General features: G+C 40.9%; 1 protein-coding gene across 1 annotated transcript; it reads right to left on the reverse strand.

Moving 5' to 3' along the window:
- Positions 1 to 382: 382 nt before the first annotated feature.
- Positions 383 to 15104, reverse strand: LOC311121791 (meprin A subunit beta-like). The gene is made up of 17 exons (XM_084158001.1): positions 14997 to 15104; positions 14709 to 14800; positions 14515 to 14542; positions 14119 to 14169; positions 13996 to 14033; positions 13800 to 13878; positions 13562 to 13679; positions 13250 to 13428; positions 12879 to 13097; positions 12353 to 12505; positions 11898 to 11942; positions 11762 to 11806; positions 10879 to 11097; positions 10158 to 10595; positions 9823 to 10008; positions 9340 to 9451; positions 383 to 3634 (listed from the first exon to the last, which is right to left on the reverse strand). The coding sequence occupies exons 2-17, from the start codon at positions 14763 to 14765 to the stop codon at positions 3556 to 3558; spliced, it is 2046 nt and encodes a 681-aa protein (XP_084014127.1). The 5' UTR covers positions 14766 to 14800; positions 14997 to 15104; the 3' UTR covers positions 383 to 3555.
- Between the last annotated feature and the right edge of the window lie 5932 nt (positions 15105 to 21036).

The following is a 21036-nucleotide window of genomic DNA, read 5'->3' on the forward strand; positions in this document are numbered from 1 at the left end:
TATGATGGTAGGTCCCTCTCCATTGCTGAAGGATCTCTCACTGTAATGTAGCACCGAGGTGTAGTCATACGGGAAACCCAGGGTGGTCGAATAATGGGGAGAAACTTTCACAAAGTTCTTCTCATGACCTGTAGACAAGGGGTGGATTCATGACACTTAATTACTGCTTTAGTTTACAACCTCAAATTTCTTGAAATGAAAGTCTTGAAAAACAGCCTATTACACTCATGATAATAAATAACTATAATTTACTTTCACGTACAACATTTTGCTAACATCGTGAAGACAACATAATGTATATAAAGTGAATTTAATAACAAAAAATACATAATACGTACACCTTATTGTTACAATTTATAACTGAAAAAACGCTGAAGAAAATGTGAACAAACCACGTCTTATATTTTTCCAAACAATGGTCACATAGTCATCACTGTCATATCTGGACTGTTCATGCCAGATTCCCAGAGCGTGTAGAAACTCATGCTCCACAATGGCAATATGATCACAGTAATTTCCAATGGAAAGAGGCTGTCCATACTTGGAAGATCTCCCTACGTGGGAGGAACACCTACATTAAAAGAAAGCAAGGAGACACAAAAATGAACCTGTATCAATATCAAGCAAGTCAGATATCTTCAGTAAAAAGGGACACTGTATGGTCAGGCAAGGCAAAAATGATCTTACCCTCTGTTCTTCTGGACTGAAATGAAGTGATACTCAGAGCCTCTGGGCTTGAATTCGACGCATGATTTTAGCCTGAACTGCTCAAAGGCCCGCAGAATGATCCCTTTTGCATTCAAATCTGAGTTCATATAGCAAACACATGGTGAAGTGATGGCAAATTTGGGGGAAGGATCCATCACTTATCCAACCTTTAATTATCAACCTGGTGGGAAGGACTTCACTCAGTATAGGAACAGATTACATGCGCACAACCACTGTTTCTGAGCAGATGCTGGATGCAGAATAAAATGTTCAGTAAATAGTCAAAAGAGACTGCAATCAATGCTCCCATGTGGTTTATTGGAGACAATGTTTTGGCCACTTAGGTTTTCATTAGCTCTCCATTTACAAAGAACAAGCCAACGTTCTGTATATAGGCATATGACATCCCACCTGAGGACATCCCTCAAGTGACAGGTATAATCTAAGGTGTGATGTTACTTGGGGATGTCTGTCCATATATGGACTTTTAAATGGAGACCTGAATAAGATTTTTACTCACCAAGGCTTTCTTCTAGCACATAGGGGACAGGAAGGTCCCATAGTTTGTCCTTATTCAAAACGGCATTCCTGGGAACCCTTTGTTTATGCGGAGGCTACATGATTTGAATACACCAGAAATAGTTAATGACAGTGAAAGAGTACATCTAAAGCCAGCAGAACGTTCATCAAAATTAGTAATCTTTTAAAGGGTGTACATACCTCGATTATATCACCCTCGCGTAAGTCTAAGTCTGGAAAATAAATGCAGTAAATTATTATTCACTATGGAATCAAGGTAAACAAAGTCTAAAATAATATTTCAGTACATACTGACAACAATCAACCTAAGTCGCATAACTCAGCTCAACCTACCCATGTTTATTCTGTTGATGTCCAAGTCGAAATCCTCAATATCTTGAAAATTAACAAAATAGACAATTACATTTGAAATACAAAATTATTAGTAATTGTTAGTATCCATCGTAAAATAAAGGATATTATATAAAACAATTTGTATTTTAATGTAGATTAAAAGCAACACAGTTTTCCAAAAGTGTACATCTAAAACAAATGGTGTCAATCCTGTATAGGCCAATACAAAACCTTTGGTATGGACTACTCAAACTCCATAGTGCATTTATTTATTTTCCCTGGTTATTATATTAATAAAAATTATGTATGGATAGAGTATACAAACTCACCTCTGAAAATTGCTTGAGACTTAGGATGAAGAACAAAATATTATTTTGTAGCAATTCCGGGTAAATAAATAACTTAACCATGTAAATATTTCTGATCATGTCTTTGTAATTTGAAAATGTAATAACATGTTTGTATCAATATAAAATTGGTATTCACAGTTCAATCTCTTACCTGAGACAATGGTATGAAGACCACCACTAGGAAAATATAAATACACATTCTCCTATGGATAGGAAACATATGTCCTTGCTATGGTCAAGTTACCTACAATTCGAAATACTATGCAATAACACAAACACCAAACCAAATCTTGTCATGTGAAAATAAAGTTGTAAATCATAAGACAAATGTCAAATCTTGTATTTCTTCCTTTCTCTGTGTCTTTATACTAGTGTATGTCCAGGTATTGCACAGGATCAAGACTTGAAGTGAAGTGACTCAAAACTTGGAACTTTTACCCTCTCTTTATTAACATAGTTTTTCCTTGCAGGCCTGTGAGTTAGAATTGCAAACAACTATTCATCACAAACACAATTATCATACTGTTAAATAACATTTATTTGCACAAGGTAAAGATTGTGTACCTTGAACAAACATGACATCTTCTTCATTGCTCATAGCAAATCATCTAGGTGTATGATGTGTGGAAGTAAGAAAGAGGTCAAGTGTGGGAATCAATGGCCAGGTAATAACTGTAGTAATTATAATAGCTTTAATTACTGAAAAACAATAAGTAATTGCACTTAAGAACCTTGCAATATTAGGAAGGTGTTCCTAATGTTTTGTACGCTCAGTGTATATACACAGCATGTGTATACTGTATAAATAATTGTTTTGACTTTTCATGAACTCACACTTCACTTTTTCCCCCTTACTAGCTCTGACTTTGCTGATAGCTACTTTATTGAGGGAAAAGGTACTTACTATGACTGATATGTGGTTGTCCCACCAGCTATCTTAAGATGAATGCACTAACTGTAAGTCACTCTGGATAAGAGCAACAGAGTACATATCCTTTACCAGTGTGACATGGAAAATATAGAGGGAGAAACTCAGTGAACGGCCCCATAACTTTTCAAGGACAATCCAAATATGACCTGATTTGTGTGATGCAAAAAGTACATTTTAGTTAAATATTTACATGTAATATACAAAAGTTAAAACATTTTGTTGTAAATTGTTCACTACATTTTATTTTATGTCATATGTAAAATATACAAATCACCTAATTCCTAGCTTTTGCAATCCCATAGGAATTACTTACTATATTGGAATCATTGGTTGTGAGTTGTTGATTATTTGTTATAATTCCATTACATCATTTGTTAATTAAATCAGTATGACAAAGTTTGGCCCTGACTATAATGCTTACCATCAAACTAACACTACCGTTTCAAAGTAAATCTAAAATAGGATTATCTCATGAGTACATTTCTTTAGCAAAGCTATTGTAATTTCCATCAGGATGACATTATGGTTGGTAATATACAAGGCACAGACATTTACCATACATTAATATCATCTCTCTGGTAAATCATCGTAGGTCATAAAGCTTCATAGAGACCTCTCTCTCTCTGGTAAATCATTGTAGGTCATCAGGCTTCATAGACTGTTGTTAGCTATATGTTTAGGTTCTAATGTCGTTCAGTGAATCAACCACAACATAAGAGCCATAGCGATGATCGCCGAGGAAGACACCTGTCCAGAGGAGAAGTTAAAAAGGCTGGAAGAAAAAGGACAGAAATATCAACCTTTCACTAAATCAATGAGTCATTATAAATGCTTTTAAAGGGGCAATCTGCATTTCAAACAATAACAAATTAGACACCCCGCCACTGGTTTTGGTAAAATGCTGAGGGATGGGGCTGGAGAAATGTGCCCACTCTCAAATTCATAGACATAGCTATGGATGCAAGGACTGACCATACATGATATCAAAATTATAGTTTTAACCATGCTTTGAAGCTACACAGTGTTTACAAACAATGTAGGTTTCTGGTGGGATATGACAGTTGAACTAAACTCATGAGGCATTTAAGTTATATTCTTAAAGAGCATGGCGCTTGCAACGCCAGGGTTGTGGGTTCGATTCCCACCATGTATGGTCAGTCCTTGCATCCATAGCTCTGTCTATGAATTTGAGTGTTACATTTCTCCAGCCCCCATCCCTCAGCTTTTGACCTAAACAAGGGGGGACTATGCTTTGTTATTGTCTCTATTACTGACTGCCACTTTAACCCTTTACACTCATAGGAATTGGCCTATAAGGATAGGGAAAAGGGTCGGTTGCACAACTGAATGCATTCAACCGAAATGTCTTTCGCATTTAACCCAACCCATCTGAATCAGAGAGGTGTGGGGACTGCCTTAATCAATGTCCATGTCATCGGCGCCTGGGGAGCAGTTGTTGTTGGGGGTTATTTTTTTTTAAACATTGTTAGTCATTTAGCAGACGCTCTTATCCAGAGCGACTTACAGTTAGTGAGTGCATCAATTTTTTCATACTGGCCCCCCGTGGGAGTCAAACCCACAACCCTGGCGTTGCAAGCGCCATGCTCTACCAACTGAGCTACAGGAGGCCTTAATATCTCCAGGAGTGATAAGTACAGTACCATTTTTGTCTTTATCTGTTGTTGTCTAGTACTGTCTTTTTGCTACCTAGGGCCATCTACTTTAAGTGCACATCAACCAGGATTAATTAACAGGCAGGGCAATTTGTGACTGTTGTTGTTTTTCGAAATCAGTGGATGTATTGGAGGGGGAGTGGTTTCTCCTCTTCTAGGCAATCAGCAATGAGTACCGAGAGGTGTCCTCTTCACCTTTGCAAGGTAATTAGTACTTCAGTCCCCTGTTTTCTCAGCGGCGGTCTCGTCGCTAAACTAAGACTGTCGCCAAAACAAAAGCGCATCTGCCGAGTTGTTCGAGGAAGAATCCACACCACTCTCTAGTATCTTACCTAGTTATTTTCAGATGATCTCGTTTTGCAGCTTTGGCAACTATGTGTGTGTTTTCTATACCTGTTCGCTGCTCTCCCTGTAGGCTTTACAGACGCTCCCCACCCCTTGGCTGCAACCCTTCTAATTTAGTGTACCCTGCGTGCACCCTCATGTGGAATTCCTGGTCTCTGGCAGCGTTTGGAACTGCCGATCTAAGGTCAAGAACGCTGAGTTCATCTCAGCCTATTCTGCCCTTCAGTCCCTTGACTTTCTGGCCCTGACGGAAACATGGATTCCCCCCAGAGAACACTGCAACTCCAGCTACTCTCTTCTTTTTATTTTCTTATTTTACCAGGTAAGTTGACTGAGAACACGTTCTCATTCACAGCAATGACCTGGGGAATAGTTACAGGGGAGAGGAGGAGGGATGAATGAGCCAATTGGAAGCTAGGGATGATTAGATGGCCATGATGGTATGAGGGCCAGATTGGGAATTTAGCCAGGACTCCGAGGTTAACATCCCTACTCTTACGATAAGTGCCATTGGATCTTTAGTGACCACAGAGAGTCAGGACACCCGTTTAACGTCCCATCCGAATGACGGCACCCTACACAGGGTAATGTCCCCAATCACTGCCCTGAGGTATTGGGATATACACATTTCTTTAGTGCCTCCTACTGGCCCTCCAACACCACCTCCAGCAGCATCTGGTCTCCCATGCAGGACCAACCCTGCTTAGCTTCAGAGGCAAGCCAGCAGTGGGATGCAGGGTGGTGTGCTGCTGGCCATGCTGCTCTTCATCTGACTACGTTTTCTCTCATAGTGCGAGAGTAGCTGGTCGTCGCGGTGGTGCCACAGGGCTACTCATTTCTCTTTTCTCCCTCTCACCTGTCCATCTCCTCATTTGAATTCCATGCTGTCACTGTCACTTTTCCACTCAAGCTTAACATCGTTGTCATCTATCGCCCACCAGGTGTCCTTAGAGAGTTCCTCAATGAGCTTGACACCTTGATAAGCTCATTTCCTGACGATGGCTCATCGCTGTTCGTACTTCGCGACTTCAGCCTTGGATTCATTTCTTTCCAACTCTCTCTTTCCCCTCCTTGCATCTTTTAAGCTTTCTCAATCCCCTCCCACTCACAAGGCAGGCAATATGCTTGACCTCATCTTTACTAGAGGTTGCTCACCTACTAATCTCACTGCAACCCCCTTCTAGGTCTCTGATCACTACTTTGTTTCCTTTTGTCTCCCTTTCCTCCAACCCTAGCCACTCAGCCCCTACCCAGATGGCCATACGCTGTCTCAATCTTCGCTCTCTGTCTCCCACTACTCTCTCCTCTTCTATCCTATCATCTCTCCCTTCTGCTAAATCCTTCTCCTTCCTGTCTCCTGATCCTGCCTCTTCGACCCTACTCTCCTCCCTTTCCGCATCCTATGACTCGCACTGTCCCATTTCTTTCCAGCCGGCTCGGCCCTCCCCTCCTGCTCTGTGAATGAGTGACTCATTGCGAGCTTACAGGACAGGGATGCGGGCAGCTGAGCGAAAATTGAGTAAAACTAAAACTTCTGGAGGACCTATCATCCTTTCACTCCCTCCTCTCTACCTTCTCTTCCCCTGTATCCACTACTAAAGTCACTTTCTATCACTCTAAATTTAAAGCTTCTGCCTCTAACCCTAAGAAACTCTTTCCACCTTCTCCTCCCTCCTTAATCCTCCACCCCCTCCTCCTCCATCTATGCAGACAACTTTGTCAACCACTTTGAAAAGAAGGTTGATGACATTCACTCCTCATTCACTCAGCCTATTAAGTCCACTGGTCCCACTCACACAGAACTACCCTACGCCATGACCTCTTTCTCCCCTCTCTCTCAAGATAAAATCCTGCGACTAGTGAGGTCCGGCCGCCCGACAACCTGCCCGCTTGACCCCATTCCATTCTCCAGACCATCTCTGGAGACCTTTTCCCATTCCTCACTTCCCTCATCAACTTAACCCTGACCACTGGCTGCGTCCCCTCTGACTTCAAAATGTCCCGAGTCGCACCCCTCCTCAAGAAACCAACACCAACACTTGAAACCAACACTTGAAACCAACACTCAAAACTACAGACCGGTATCCCTTCTTTTTTTCCTTTCCAAAACACTTGAGCATGCTGTCTCTGACCAACTCTCTCGCTATCTCTCTCAGAATGATCTTCTTGACTCTAACCAGTCAGGCTTCAAGACTGGTCACTCAAACGAGACTGCTCTTCTCTGTGTCACGGAGGCTCTGCACTGCCAAAGCTGACTCTCTCTCCTCTGTTCTCATCCTCCTAGATCTATCCACTGCCTTCGAAACCATGAACCATCAGATCCTCCTCTCCACCCTCTCAGGGCTGGGCGTCTCAGGCTCTGCACACTGTTGGATTGCATCCTACCTGGTAGGCCGCTCCTACCAGGTGACGTGGAGAGGATCTGTGTCTGAACCACGTAGTCTCACTACTGGTGTCCCCCAGGATTCGGTTCTAGACCCTCTCCTCTTCTCTCTATACACCAAATCACTCGGCTCCATCATATCCTCACATGGCCACTCCTATAATTGCAATGCGGATGACACTCAAATACTTTTCTACTTCAGCCCTTCTGACACCCAGGTGGCGACACGCATCTCTGCGTGCCTGGCAGATATCTCAACTTGGATGTCGGGCCACCACCTCAAGCTCAACTTCGAAAAGACAAAAGCTGCTCTTCCTCCCAGGGAAGGCCTGCCCACTCCAAGACCTCTCCATCACGGTTGACAACTCCATGGTGTCCCCCTCCCAGAGTGCAAAGAACCTTGGCATGACCCTGGACAACACCCTGTCGTTCTCTGCAAACAACTGCAGGTTCATGCTCTACAACAACCGTGTGCGAGAGTGCGACCCTACCTCATACAGAAAGCGTGCAGGTCTGAATCCAGGCACTTGTTTGGACTACTGCAACTCACTGTTGGCTGGGCTCCCTGCTTGTGCCATCAAACCCCTGCAACTTATCCAGAATGCTGAAGCCTGCCTGGTGTTCAACCTTCCCAAGTCACCCCGCTCCTCCGCACATTCCACTGGCTTCCAGTCGAAGCTCGCATCCTCTACAAGACCATGATACTTGCCTACGGAGCAGCAAGATGAACTGCCCCTCCCTACCTTCAAGCTATACTCAAACCCTACACCCCAACCCGAGCATTCCGTTCTGTCACCTCTGGTCTCTTGGCCCTCCCACCCCTACGGGAGCTGCCAGCTCCCACTCAGCCAGGTCCAAGTTATTCTCTGTCCTGGCACCCCAATAGTGGAACCAGCTTCCCCCTGAAGCTACGACAGAAGAGTCCCTGCCCATCTTCCGAAAACATCTGAAACCCTACCTCTTCAAAGCCTACAGTATTTTAAATAATCCCACAGATTAATCCCAAACGGTCCATTATAAATCGCAATCTGGGTCAGGTGGGCATGATTTTGGAAGCTTGTTCCATTGCCAACATGACTAGCTAAGTTATAAAATACTATCTTAAAGTGATAGGCTTTCACAAGGCAATTCACAGAAACAGATGGTGCGCATAGAAAGGAGTTATGACTCCATTCAGGTGTGTGTGCTGCTGTGAATTTTCTTCACAATAAACAAACATCGGCTCATTCTGTTAAGAACAACCCAGGGTATGATGCCATGCCACCTTGCAACTGTACATCAAACATGGTGATCATAAACTTTGACACTGTATATGACATGAGTTTTATGATTTGGAAATGTGAATTACACATTAGGACCTTATGGGTGTTTGACTTCCTTCTATGACATCAAAGCAGTATTTATTATAATCCCCATCTTTCAAAATACATTGAGTCATCTTAATTTACAGCATTTCCCTCACTCAGACAACAAAACATTTGCAAAATTTGCCCAATTACGGGGAGGGATGGGGGCAACTTCTTGTTGCGCACAGTGCTCAAATTCAGAACAGCTGTCAGTGAAAACCCATATAGTGCTGTGAAGCGCAGAGCCAGAGCTCTGACGTCATGTATAGCATGTTACTACGTTCCAATTTAGCCGCATATCAGTGCCCAAATCTGCCATTTTCAACCCGTATTCGGGTACGAGTGTAAAGGGTTACTGAATCAATGGGTATATATCATTAAGTCCAAATATGGATGTAGCAACTGCAGATTGCCCCTTTAAATGATGATCAATTATTATAATGCTTTTCAAAGATTGTACATGCTGGAATCCTCATTTATGTATGTACACCACTTATAGTTGACTTATGCTTCATCTATGATCATGAAAAATAAGAGAACACAGAAAAACAAAAAGCACACATTATTATGTTGAAGGGTTGATAAACCCAGACCTCAATAAATAGTTCAAGGCATACTGTCGGATGTGGTCTGCAATTTATGCAACATCCAGAGAATACTGTTGTGTTAAAAATACAACAATTATTACACGTATAAGGCTCATTTGAGTCTGCGATTAGAAAGATTGTACCTGGCTGAATATGGACCCTCCTCCTGCTTGCTGGGCAACAGGGTGAAGTCCTGTGGTGGTGGAGTGGGACAGGGGAGTTTGTTGTTACCAGCATACTGCAGACTGGAGATATCTGGAGACAAAACAACAAATGATCATAGTGTATTTGTTTTGTTCTGGTAATTTTGAAATTGTAAATGAAACAAATGATAAATTACATAAGAAACAAAGATTCTGGGATTTCTTTTCTGAGAGTTGGTGCAAAACATAAATCCAAAATAACTGCTGAAGATTTACTTTATTTATCCCATCACCATGACCACTCTTTGAAAGAAAAAGTTATTATTTATGTTAGAACAATGATTCTTAATGTTATGTAAATGTTTTATAAATCCTTTTTCCTTTAATTGTTTTATTTATCATTTAGCTGGTTTTGATTTTAACACAACATTTTATGAATAACCCCACATAAACTGTAAGTATAATCTGATTTTAATAGCTGACCTTGCATGGAGGTGAGGAGGAAGATGGCTCCACCCTTAAGGAAGCCTTTGTCCTTGATGTCCTTAAAGGACATAAAATAGCCGTAGCCCCATCCGTTGGTCGCGTAGATTGATTCATTGCCCTCTTGTTTGTAAAAGGTTCCATTTTTGCGAGGGTTGTCCCAAAAGAAATACTTTTCACCATTTTCTGTAAAATCATGTAAACACACATAATGAATGCAAAAAGGAAATACTTAAGGTTGTTTATGATGATATAATATGTTCATTTGTAACTGCACAGAAAATATCTCATGGGAATACAATTTCCTTCAAATAATGTAAAGCTGTTTGACTCACTATAGTCAATCTGTTCAGGATCAGTTGAGATGCTATTCTGCTTGGACAAACGTAGCTGGATGTTTGGGTTCTGATCCATCAGCAGAAACGTTATCTGTCTCCATGGGCAGGGCCACTGGAGCTGGTCATCATATTTACCAGACAAGAGGCGCGCATAGACTCCAATATAACTTGATCGCAGAACAACCAACAGCTGATAGGCATAACCGTCTCTTGAGTAGTGTCTTGGACTGAATAGCCAGGTGTTTTTTGCAACATTCTCAAAGTCTCTAATCTGCCAGGTGTGATGGGGGCATTCTGTCTCTGACAGATTGATGTCATCGATGGAAAACCCACCTGTAGACTGTCCTGCTCCTTTACGCACCTCAAACTCCACCTGGAAGGTTTTGGTGGCATTCAGAGGCACGTGGTGGAGCTGCCAGTAAGATGCTGCTAGGCCTGCGAAGAAGAGCAATACTTTATGATTTCACACCAGACAGGGTGAAGGATTACCCAATATTGACGTGGCGTCTTGTAAATTCATTTGGACACATCAAATCAATGCCCATATTTTTCCATTCTCTAATTTCTTAGGAGGATCGCTTGCAATAATGTTTCTCTCTGTAACATTGAGCCAGTATCTTACAATTGGACACAGCTATATATACTACATCTCCCTATGTAAAAAAACCATATATTTTACGATGAGATCATATGTTCAGGGACTAGATGACATCATCACCTGTTATCTGGCCCATGAGTCGGGGAGTTCCTTTGAGGTTGTCGTCATCATCATACTCTTTGATCCAGATGTTGAGTAGGTCCTGGTCGCCCCCACTGTAGTAGTAAAAGAACTGCAGGCATTGAAACTGCCTCCGTGGTGTCTTCCTCACGCTCTCCATTGTGGCCCCGTCTCCCTCTTTACCAGTAGCTGTACTGTAGTGCATGAAGAAGCCACCATCTGTAAAATAGTATACATGGAGGATGACTGTAAAGATACACTACCTTCCTCCCTCTGTGTAAATACTTCCATGAAAATGTATATATACATATTATTTAAAGGGGCAATCCATAGTTGCTACATCCATTTTTGGACTTATAAATTAATGATATGTACCCATTGATTCTTGAAGAATATAACTTATAAATGCCTCATGAGCTTAGTTCAACTGTCGTACCTCATCAGGACCCAAAATATAAGCGTGTTATACTCCAATGTTTGCAAACAAAGTACATTTACATTTACGTAATTTAGCAGACGCTCTTATCCAGAGCGACTTACAAATTGGTCCATTCACCTAGATGTAAACAAACATTAAATAGCCTCAAAACATGGTCAAGACAATTATTTTGACATCATGGATGGTCAGTCCTTGCATCCATAGCTCTGTCTATGAATTTGAGAGTGGGCACATTTCTCCAGCCCCATCCCTCAGCTTTTTACCGAAACAGGGGTGTGGAGAACGCTTTGTTATTGTTTCAACTGCTGATTGCCGCTTTAATAAATGGTTTATAAAGGTAATATAAGTTGATAATAAACTTCTACAAGTACATCTTCTGATTTCTGTTATAGTATCTCTGCAATGCTAAAGCTTATCTGTCCTTGACTGAGTACGGTAACTCACCCCTCTCAGTGGTTGACATGTTAGTAGCAGAAGTAGGGGCAGTCTCTGTAAAAATAACAAATGAATAATATATTGAGCAAAATATGTATGTTGTAAATAAAACCCCATACAATTTGTATATGGTCAGTATACATACCATTTTGAAACGTGGTACTGTTATCCACAGACACTGGATCAGTATCTGTCAGAAATAAAAATCTATGTATGAGAGGGACCCATGAACACTGGTGTCAACTTCGTAATATCAATGACATCAGGGGGAAATTAGGTTCTGGCCTATTGTATGTGATTCTGAATCTGATCAGCAGCATCAGCCATGAGGCTTTAATCATGCAACATGGTTTGGTGAGTTTTGAGCCTGTAAAACATAAGATGTACTGTACTTGCCATTGGAGAGAGAATAATTGTTTTCAGGGATGAGTGTTGGCCAGACTTCTAACCATAGAAACACAGATAACTGCCAGTCTGCCAGCACCTAACGTATCAATGTTTAACTCCTTATATCATGTGTCAAATTAAAATGAAAAATTAAATGTTAAGTTTTCATGTTTGATTGAAATGAGCCCTAACGATTGTAACATGGAGGCTTACCCCTTAAAGGACCCAGCTTGGTGTGGTCTAAGGTTGGCCCCTGTTGGACACTGCCCACTCTCTCCCAGCTGGCACTGCCACTGGCACAGAGGGTCATACCACACTCCTGGTTGTCCTCAAAGCTGCATGTCTCTAGGAATGTGACCGCAGATGCTGCATAATTGGAACATAGAGATACAAGGGAAGTATTTGCATGGTAGACAAGTAGTGATGCTGGGCAAACACAAATGGATTACTTATAGTGCTTAAGGCACTGGCTAAAGGCACATTCTGCACTATGTTGTATAACCTCCAAATATCATTGGACTATGCACACTATGCACTGTTCTGAGAACCCATTAGCTTCAAATATATTGACTTTGAATGAAACACTGAACCTATGACGTAACACCTCTTAAACTGCTTTACGACATTCCCATCAATGACCAATACAATAAAGGCTATTGACATGCTGCTAATGAAATACATTATTAGCTCACGGTTCTGTTTCATTCTTTCACTGAGCAAAGTTCTATAGCTTACTTACTGCAGTTATACAGCGTGTTTAGTTTTAAGGCGTCATTGGAGCTCATGTCCAGCCGTTGGCCTATTACATCCTGGTATTCTGGTTGCTTAGTGATGATGGTGGATCCGTTGCCATTGGTGAAGTCGTCCTTTCCGTAGTGCATCACCGAGGTGTAGTCATACGGGGTACCTAGGGTGCTGGTTTGACTTGCGCTGCGTTTTTCAAAATTGTGCTCCTTTCCTGAATACAAAAATAATAAGTAGAATTATGCCTTTACTTGACATGGTACTTGTATTGCTGTGTCGATTGTAGTCAAACACTTAATATAGTTTTGATTACATTTTTGCAACTTTGCACTCATTATTTTAGGACAGCAAAGCAGAACAAATAACCTTCTTCAATGTTTTCCCAGACAATGGTTACATGGTCATCCCTGTCATATCTGGACTGCTCATGCCAGAAGCCCAGAGCGTGTAGAAACTCATGCTCTATGATGGCGATATGACCACAGCCAAGTCCAATGGAGAGGCTTTGGTTGCCCCAGCGTTGATTCCCAACATATGAATAACATCTAAAGAGAAAGAAATAAGGAAGCAAAACAGAATGAAAGAAATGAAATAAAATTCTAAATGAGAGATTTTACTTCAGTGGTTCTTCTAACCATTAAGAATTTAGATTTTTCTAATATTAAGGTATTATATTACCCTTCATCCCCTATGATTAAGAGGTAGTTTGGCTCTGCTTCCCGAGGTTTGAAGTCCACACAGGTTTTCAGGCGAATCTGCTCCATTGACCTAAGAATGATCCCTTTGGCATTCATATCTGTAATAGATTAACCAGATTGCTTGAACTATAGGCTATATTATGTAAATTTACATGATTACACATATTTTTCCAATTACTGAATGGCCAAGCATGTTTCACTGTGGTCAAATGTCTTACCAAGACTCTCATCCAAAACATATGGGACAGGGATTTCCCATCTGTACTGGTCACCTAGGATGGTGTTTCTCGCTCTTCCCTATGGAAATAGGCACCATACAGCCATTTCATAATAATTGTTATAATTATGAAAGTGATCATTTTCAAATGGATACAAATATAAAATGTACACATGAATACAACACTGTGTACTTACAGATGGCAACATGATGTCTCCCTCATGGAGATCCAGATCTAAAATATATATAGAGAGAGTGTGTGGAGAGGGCCATCTACTGTATGACAGAGTTACAGTTATCTGTAAAGTCTGGCTTTTTACCTTTGTTTATCTCTGTGATGTCTGGGTATCCTTCTTCTTTTTCACCAGCACCTGTTAAAGTCAGAGTGCAATGTCTGCTATAATTATAGAACCTGATGATACTGTTGTGAATGTGAGTAGGGACACGTTATTGTAGTGTTACAGGATCTAGCTCTGAAAACAAGTAATTAGTCCAACAATTATATGATTGCTCACCGTGAATATGATGAAATCATTGTTGAAATGTTATGTGTTGGAATGTTTCTCATCAGTAATCATTATGTCCTCATTACCAAAACCATTAAAGATAATTCACTCAGGTTTCAATTTCAAATGACACAGTATATTCTGAGGTTTAGCACCCTGTTATGTGCCTGCCCCATAAGTGACTGTTGGTTATATTTTTGGATAAAGTACCTGCTATACCTCCTATTGTTGAAGTTGGCTGTGGACACACGCAGAAACAGAAACAGAAACACATGAACTCATCTCTAGTCTGACTACTATGGTTACCTTTTAAATACATCATATTTGGTTATTATAATTGTGATATTTCAATTAAAACACTATTGGGCAAGCTATACACAGTGATGTGACGTAATGTATCTTACCATAGTCAAAGTGTGCTGGCTAACCACACTCAGCAGGAGAAATGCATACAAAGTCATTCTCGGTGCTGGTTCTTGCCAACTGACAATTCACACTATAACAGTAAAAAAAAAGACAGAAGAAAAAAGTGTAATTCCCATTCAAAGTCATTCTAATCCTGTATATGAATGGATATTAAATGAATAGTGTTTGAATGAAACATCCAACTCCTTGTGAATATAAAAGATTTGAAGAAGGAAGGACATCAAGATATTAGAGCGATAAAATAAATAGGTAGTATTCACACTTACATGATAGGCCAATGTTAAAGAGATGTGAGGAGAAATGAAGAGATTAAAGCCGCAACACTGACAACAAAATACCAACAGTATACTGCAAAACTTATACCGTCCAGTGGACCTCGGACCTTCCCTGAATACATTACAGATGTAGGATCTTAATTTGATCAGTCTTTTGTTGCTGAGAATTTTCCTGCACCGCAGGAAATGCAGATCAGCTTCATGATTTACATAAATTCACTGCAAACCCACATTAACACATGGTTATATTAAGAGTATTGCACTTTTCATGTTGCCTACTTTTGGCCAGCTAATAGCCTAACCACCGATCAAGCAACATTATGGACTAAACGTTCAAATCCTGTTGCTGCAGGATTATTTTGCTTTGACAATATAGGTCAAATTAAGATCATACATCTGTATGTCTGACTACAGATTGACAGGGAAAAAGTTACAATTTAAAATAATTCACAGCGCAGTCTAATACCTTTTCATGATGATTAACCCACTCAAAGTGTACTTATTGACACATCTTTAAATGGTACAAACGGACATATAAAATTACATATTCTTATAGACTATATTGAAACAGATGCAATCATGATGCATGCAGATGAAACCCCTACAGACAGAATGACTGAATTTATATTTACCTCAGTTTGTAGATGGGTTGATCAACTTCCTCTGTGATGAACTTGGGTCTAATGTAGTGCATGGGACAGACAACCGCATCCGTTGACAACGAACCGCATCTAGAGAAGGGTCACATACAGTGGGGAGAACAAGTATTTGATACACTGCCGATTTTGCAGGTTTTCCTACTTACAAAGCATGTAGAGGTTTGTAATTTTTATCATAGGTACACTTCAACTGTGAGAGACGGAATCTAAAACAAAAATCCAGAAAATCACATTGTATGATTTTTAAATAATTAATTTGCATTTTATTGCATGACATAAGTATTTGATCACCTACCAACCAGTAAGAATTCTGGCTCTCACAGACCTGTTAGGTTTTCTTTAAGAAGCCCTCCTGTTCTCCACTCATTACCTGTATTAACTGCACCTGTTTGAACTCATTACCTGTATAAAAGACACCTGTCCACACACTCAATCAAACAGACTCCAACCTCTCCACAATGGCCAAGACCAGAGAGCTGTGTAAGGAAATCAGGGATAAAATGGTATACCTACACAAGGCTGGGATGGGCTACAGGACAATAGGCAAGCAGCTTGGTGAGAAGGCAACAACTGTTGGTGCAATTATTAGAAAATGGAAGAAGTTCAAGATGACGGTCAATCACCCTCGGTCTGGGGCTCCATGCAAGATCTCACCTCGTGGGGCATCAATGATCATGAGGAAGGTGAGGGATCAGCCCAGAACTACACGGCAGGACCTGGTCAATGACCTGAAGAGAGCTGGGACCACAGTCTCAAAGAAAACCATTAGTAACACACTACGCCGTCATGGATTAAAATCCTGCAGCGCACGCAAGGTCCCCCTGCTCAAGCCAGCGCATGTCCAGACCCATGTTAAGTTTGCCAGTGACCATCTGGATGATTCAGAGGAGGAATGGGAGAAGGTCATGTGGTCTGATGAGACAAAAATAGAGCTTTTTGGTCTAAACTCCACTCGCCGTGTTTGGAGGAAGAAGAAGGATGAGTACAACCCCAAGAACACCATCCCAACCATGAAGCATGGAGGTGGAAACATCATTCTTTGGGGATGCTTTTCTGAAAGGGGACAGGACGACTGCACCGTATTGAGGGGAGGATGGATGGGGCCATGTATCGCGAGATCTTGGCCAACAACCTCCTTCCCTCAGTAAGAGGAATGAAGATGGGTCGTGGCTGGGTCTTCCAGCATGACAACGACCCGAAACACACAGCCAGGGCAACTAAGGAGTGGCTCCGTAAGAAGCATCTCAAGGTCCTGGAGTGGCCAAGCCAGTCTCCAGACCTGAACCCAATAGAAAATCTTTGGAGGGAGCTGAAAGTCCGTATTGCCCAGCGACAGCCCCGAAACCTGAAGGATCTGGAGAAGGTCTGTATGGAGGAGTGGGCCAAAATCCCTGCTGCAGTGTGTGCAAACCTGGTCAAGACCTACAGGAAACGTATGATATCTGTAATTGCAAACAAAGGTTTCTGTACCAAATATTAAGTTCTGCTTTTCTGATGTATCAAATACTTATGTCATGCAATAAAATGCAAATTAATTATTAAAAAATCATACAATGTGATTTTCTGGATTTTTGTTTTAGATTCCGTCTCTCACAGTTGTAGTGTACCTATGATAAAAATTACAGACCTCTACATGCTTTGTAAGTAGGAAAACCTGCAAAATCGGCAGTGTATCAAATACTTGTTCTCCCCACTGTATATGGGAGGGAAAAGGGACACAGCAGACACCACTTTACCGTGAAATGCTTACTTACGAGCACTTTCCCAACAATGCAGAGTTAAAAAGTATGGAAAATTAGCAAATAAGTAAAAAAGGAAATAGTAACACAATAAAATACCAATAACGAGGCTATATACATGGAGTACCGGTACCAAGTCAATGTGCAGGGGTACGAGGTAGTTGAGGTAATATGTACATGTACAGTGCCTTCAAAAAATATGAATACTCCTTGACTTATTCCACATTTTGTTGTGTTACAGCCTGAATTCAAAATGGATTAAATACATTATTTTTCTTACCCATCTACATAAGTATTCACACCCCTGAGTCAATACTTTGTTTAAGCACCTTTGGCAGCGATTACAGCTGTGAGTCTTTCTAAGTAAGTCTCTAAGAGGGGGGGCTTTGAGTCCAGTGAGTGTGCATAGAGCCAGTGGAAGAGAGTCAGTGCAAAACAAAATAGTCTTGCCATTTGATCAACTGCTCAGCAGTCTTATGGCTTGGGGGTGGAAGCTGTTCAATAGCCTTTTGGTCCTTGACTTGGTGCTCTGGTACCGCTTGCCATGCGGTAGCAGAGAACAGTGGCTGGAATCTTTGACAATTTTTAGGGCCTTCTTCTGACACTGCCTGGTATAGAGGTCCTGGATGGCAGGGAGCTCGGCCCCAGAGATGTACTGGGACATATGCACTACCCTTTGTAGCGCCTTGCGGTCAGATGCCAAGCAGTTGCCATATCAAGTGGTGATGCAGCCAGTCAAGATCTCAATGGTGCAGCTGTATAACTTTTTAAGGATCTGAGGGCCCGTGCCAAATATTTTGGGGCGGTATGCGAATTGGACTGGGTCCAGGAAGATGGTGTTGATGTGAGCCATGACCCGCCTTTCATTGCTACAGATGTGACTGCTGCGGGGAGATAGTCATTTAGACAGATTACCTTGGCGTTCTTGGGCACAGGGACTATGGTGGTCTGCTTGAAACATGTAGGTATTACAGACTGGGTCAGGGAGACGTTGAAAATGTCAGTGAAGACACTTGCCAGCTGGTCAGCACATGCTTTGAGTATGCGTCCTGGTAATCCGTCTGACCTGGATGGAACAGCTAATGCATCATCAGTATTACTAACATCATTATTATCAACTGGTAGCATCAATCAGTGATAATCCAAATTATTCTAATTCTAATTATTGTACTCCATCTCTAGCCCTCATACAAAGCATAAATAAATACATTAAGCCCTAATTTGTGGATTTCACTACTGGGCAGGGACATAGCCATGGGTTGGTCTGGGAGGGCATAGGCCCACCAAGCCAATCAGAATGAGTTTTTCCCCACAAAAAAACTTTATTAGAGACAGAAATACTCCTGTTTCATCAGCTGTCCAGGTGGCTGGTCTCAGACAATCCCGCAGCTGAAGAAACCGGATGTGGAGGTCCTGGGCTGGCGTGGTTACACGTGGTCTGCGGTTGTGAGGCCGGTTGTACATACTAACGAATTCTGTAAAACAGAGGTGGCTTATGGTAGAGAAATGAACATTAAATTCTCTGGCAACAGCCTTGGTGGACATTCCTGCATGCCAATTGTACACTCTCAAAACTTGACATTTGTGGCACTGTTGTGACAAAACTGCACATTTTAGAGTGACCTTTTATTGTCCCCAGTACAAGGTGCAACTGTGTAATGATCATGCTGTTTAATCAGCTTCTTGATATGCCACACCTGTCAGGTGGATGGATTATCTTGGCAAAGGAGAAACTCACTAACAGGGATGTAAACATTTGTGCCCAACTTGAGAGAAATAAGCTTTTTGTGCATATGGAAAACTTCTGGAATCTTCTAATTCAGCTCATGAAACATGAGACCAACTCTTTAAATGTTGCATTTATATTTGTTCATTATACATTTTATATTACCAATTGTCTCAAGAACAGACTACAAATACATGAGTAAAAAGTATTTACAGTGCCTTCAGAAAGTATTTATACCCCTTGACTTATTCCATATTTTGTTGTGATACAGCCCGAATTCAAAATGTCTTAAAATGTATTTTTACAGTCTTTATTTGAAACTAAAACATGACAGAATTTAAGAATAGGCCTATGGTGTAAACTCTGCAGAAAATGCACTAATCACCATTGCTGAGTCAGACAAATTTGCATACACCAACCAACTGCTTGAGTGAAGGAGGCAGCATTGCATAGCAACAGAATACATATCCTTTACCAGTGTAACATGGACGATAACAGGGAGAAACTCAGTGGAGAAAATGTCCTATAATACAACAAAACACCTCAGTGACTATTTAAATATAATATACAAACATATAGTAATAGTTCACTACAGTGTTTTTGTCATACAAGTACAAGATAAAATTCAGATTCAGAGCTTTCAGAATCCCATTGGAAGTACAGACTGGGGGAAATATTGCAATCACTAGTTATTTGTTATGATTATGTATAAGAGAGGTTATCATTACATCAATTGTATATTGAAGCAGTGTATGACAAAGTTTGGTCCTGACTGTAAGGCTTACCATCAAACAGTACACACACACACACACACACACACACACACCACTGGGATGACATTTGGATTGACAATATGCAGGGCAAGAAGATTTACCATAATGATATTACAGAATATAATTTAAGATGTTGCTGGCAATATTTGTAGGTTTTAATGTTGTTCAGTGAATCAACCACAACATAAAAGCCATAACGATGATCGCCGGGGTAGACACCAGTCCAGAGGAGTCAGAAATCCTGGAAGGGGATATAATTTAAGTCACTATAAATGCTTTAAATGATTATCAATGCTTACAAATTCTTAAACGTTTGTGCATGCTCAAATCCACATTTATTAATTAGATTCTTACACGTTTGTGCATGCTCAAATCCAGAAAGATCTTACCTTGGTGAACATGGGCCCTTGTCCTCCTGAATGCTGGGCAACTGGGTGAAGTCCTGTGGTGGTGGACTGGGACAGGGGAGTTTGTTGTTACCGGCATACTGCAGACTGGAGATATCTGGGGACGAAAATAAATATTAAGGAAAGCATTCTGGGATTATTTCTGAGGCAAGTATTGATCCAACGTTAAAATAAAAGGATTATATTATTAGTTTGAGTCAAAATAATTGTTTACCTTCTAAGATAAAATTGTATTAATAACCCCCCTAAACTAAATATGATCTGATTTGAATAATAGCTGACCTTGCATGGTGGTGAGGAAGTAGATGGCTCCACCCTTGAGGAAGCCTTTGTCCTTGATGTCCTTCAAAGAAATACAATTTTCGTAGCCATCTACCTTGGTCGAGTAGATTGACTCAGTGCCCTCTTGTTTGTAAAAGGTTCCAGTTTTGCGAGGGTTGTCCCAATACTTTGCACCATTTTCTGTAAAACCATGTAAACACACTCATGGCAGTAACTAGGGGAGAGTAGGGACAAAAGTAACAGGTGAAAGTAATATGCAAATGTTCTCAGATAACACAGAAGCTAGAATGATTCAGTGAAGTCAGCACATTCTTAATGTGGAAGACGTTCTCTCTAGAAAAAAACTGCCCAGTCCAACCATGTTTTACTGAGTTAAACAAAGTGGTTTTGAGTTTTTTTGTTTTACTCACTGAAGTGTTTTTCGGTTGTGGAGTTAAGTTTAGTT

This window comes from Coregonus lavaretus (genome assembly GCF_964263955.1).
Source record: "Coregonus lavaretus genome assembly, chromosome: 3".
NCBI lineage: Eukaryota > Metazoa > Chordata > Actinopteri > Salmoniformes > Salmonidae > Coregonus > Coregonus lavaretus.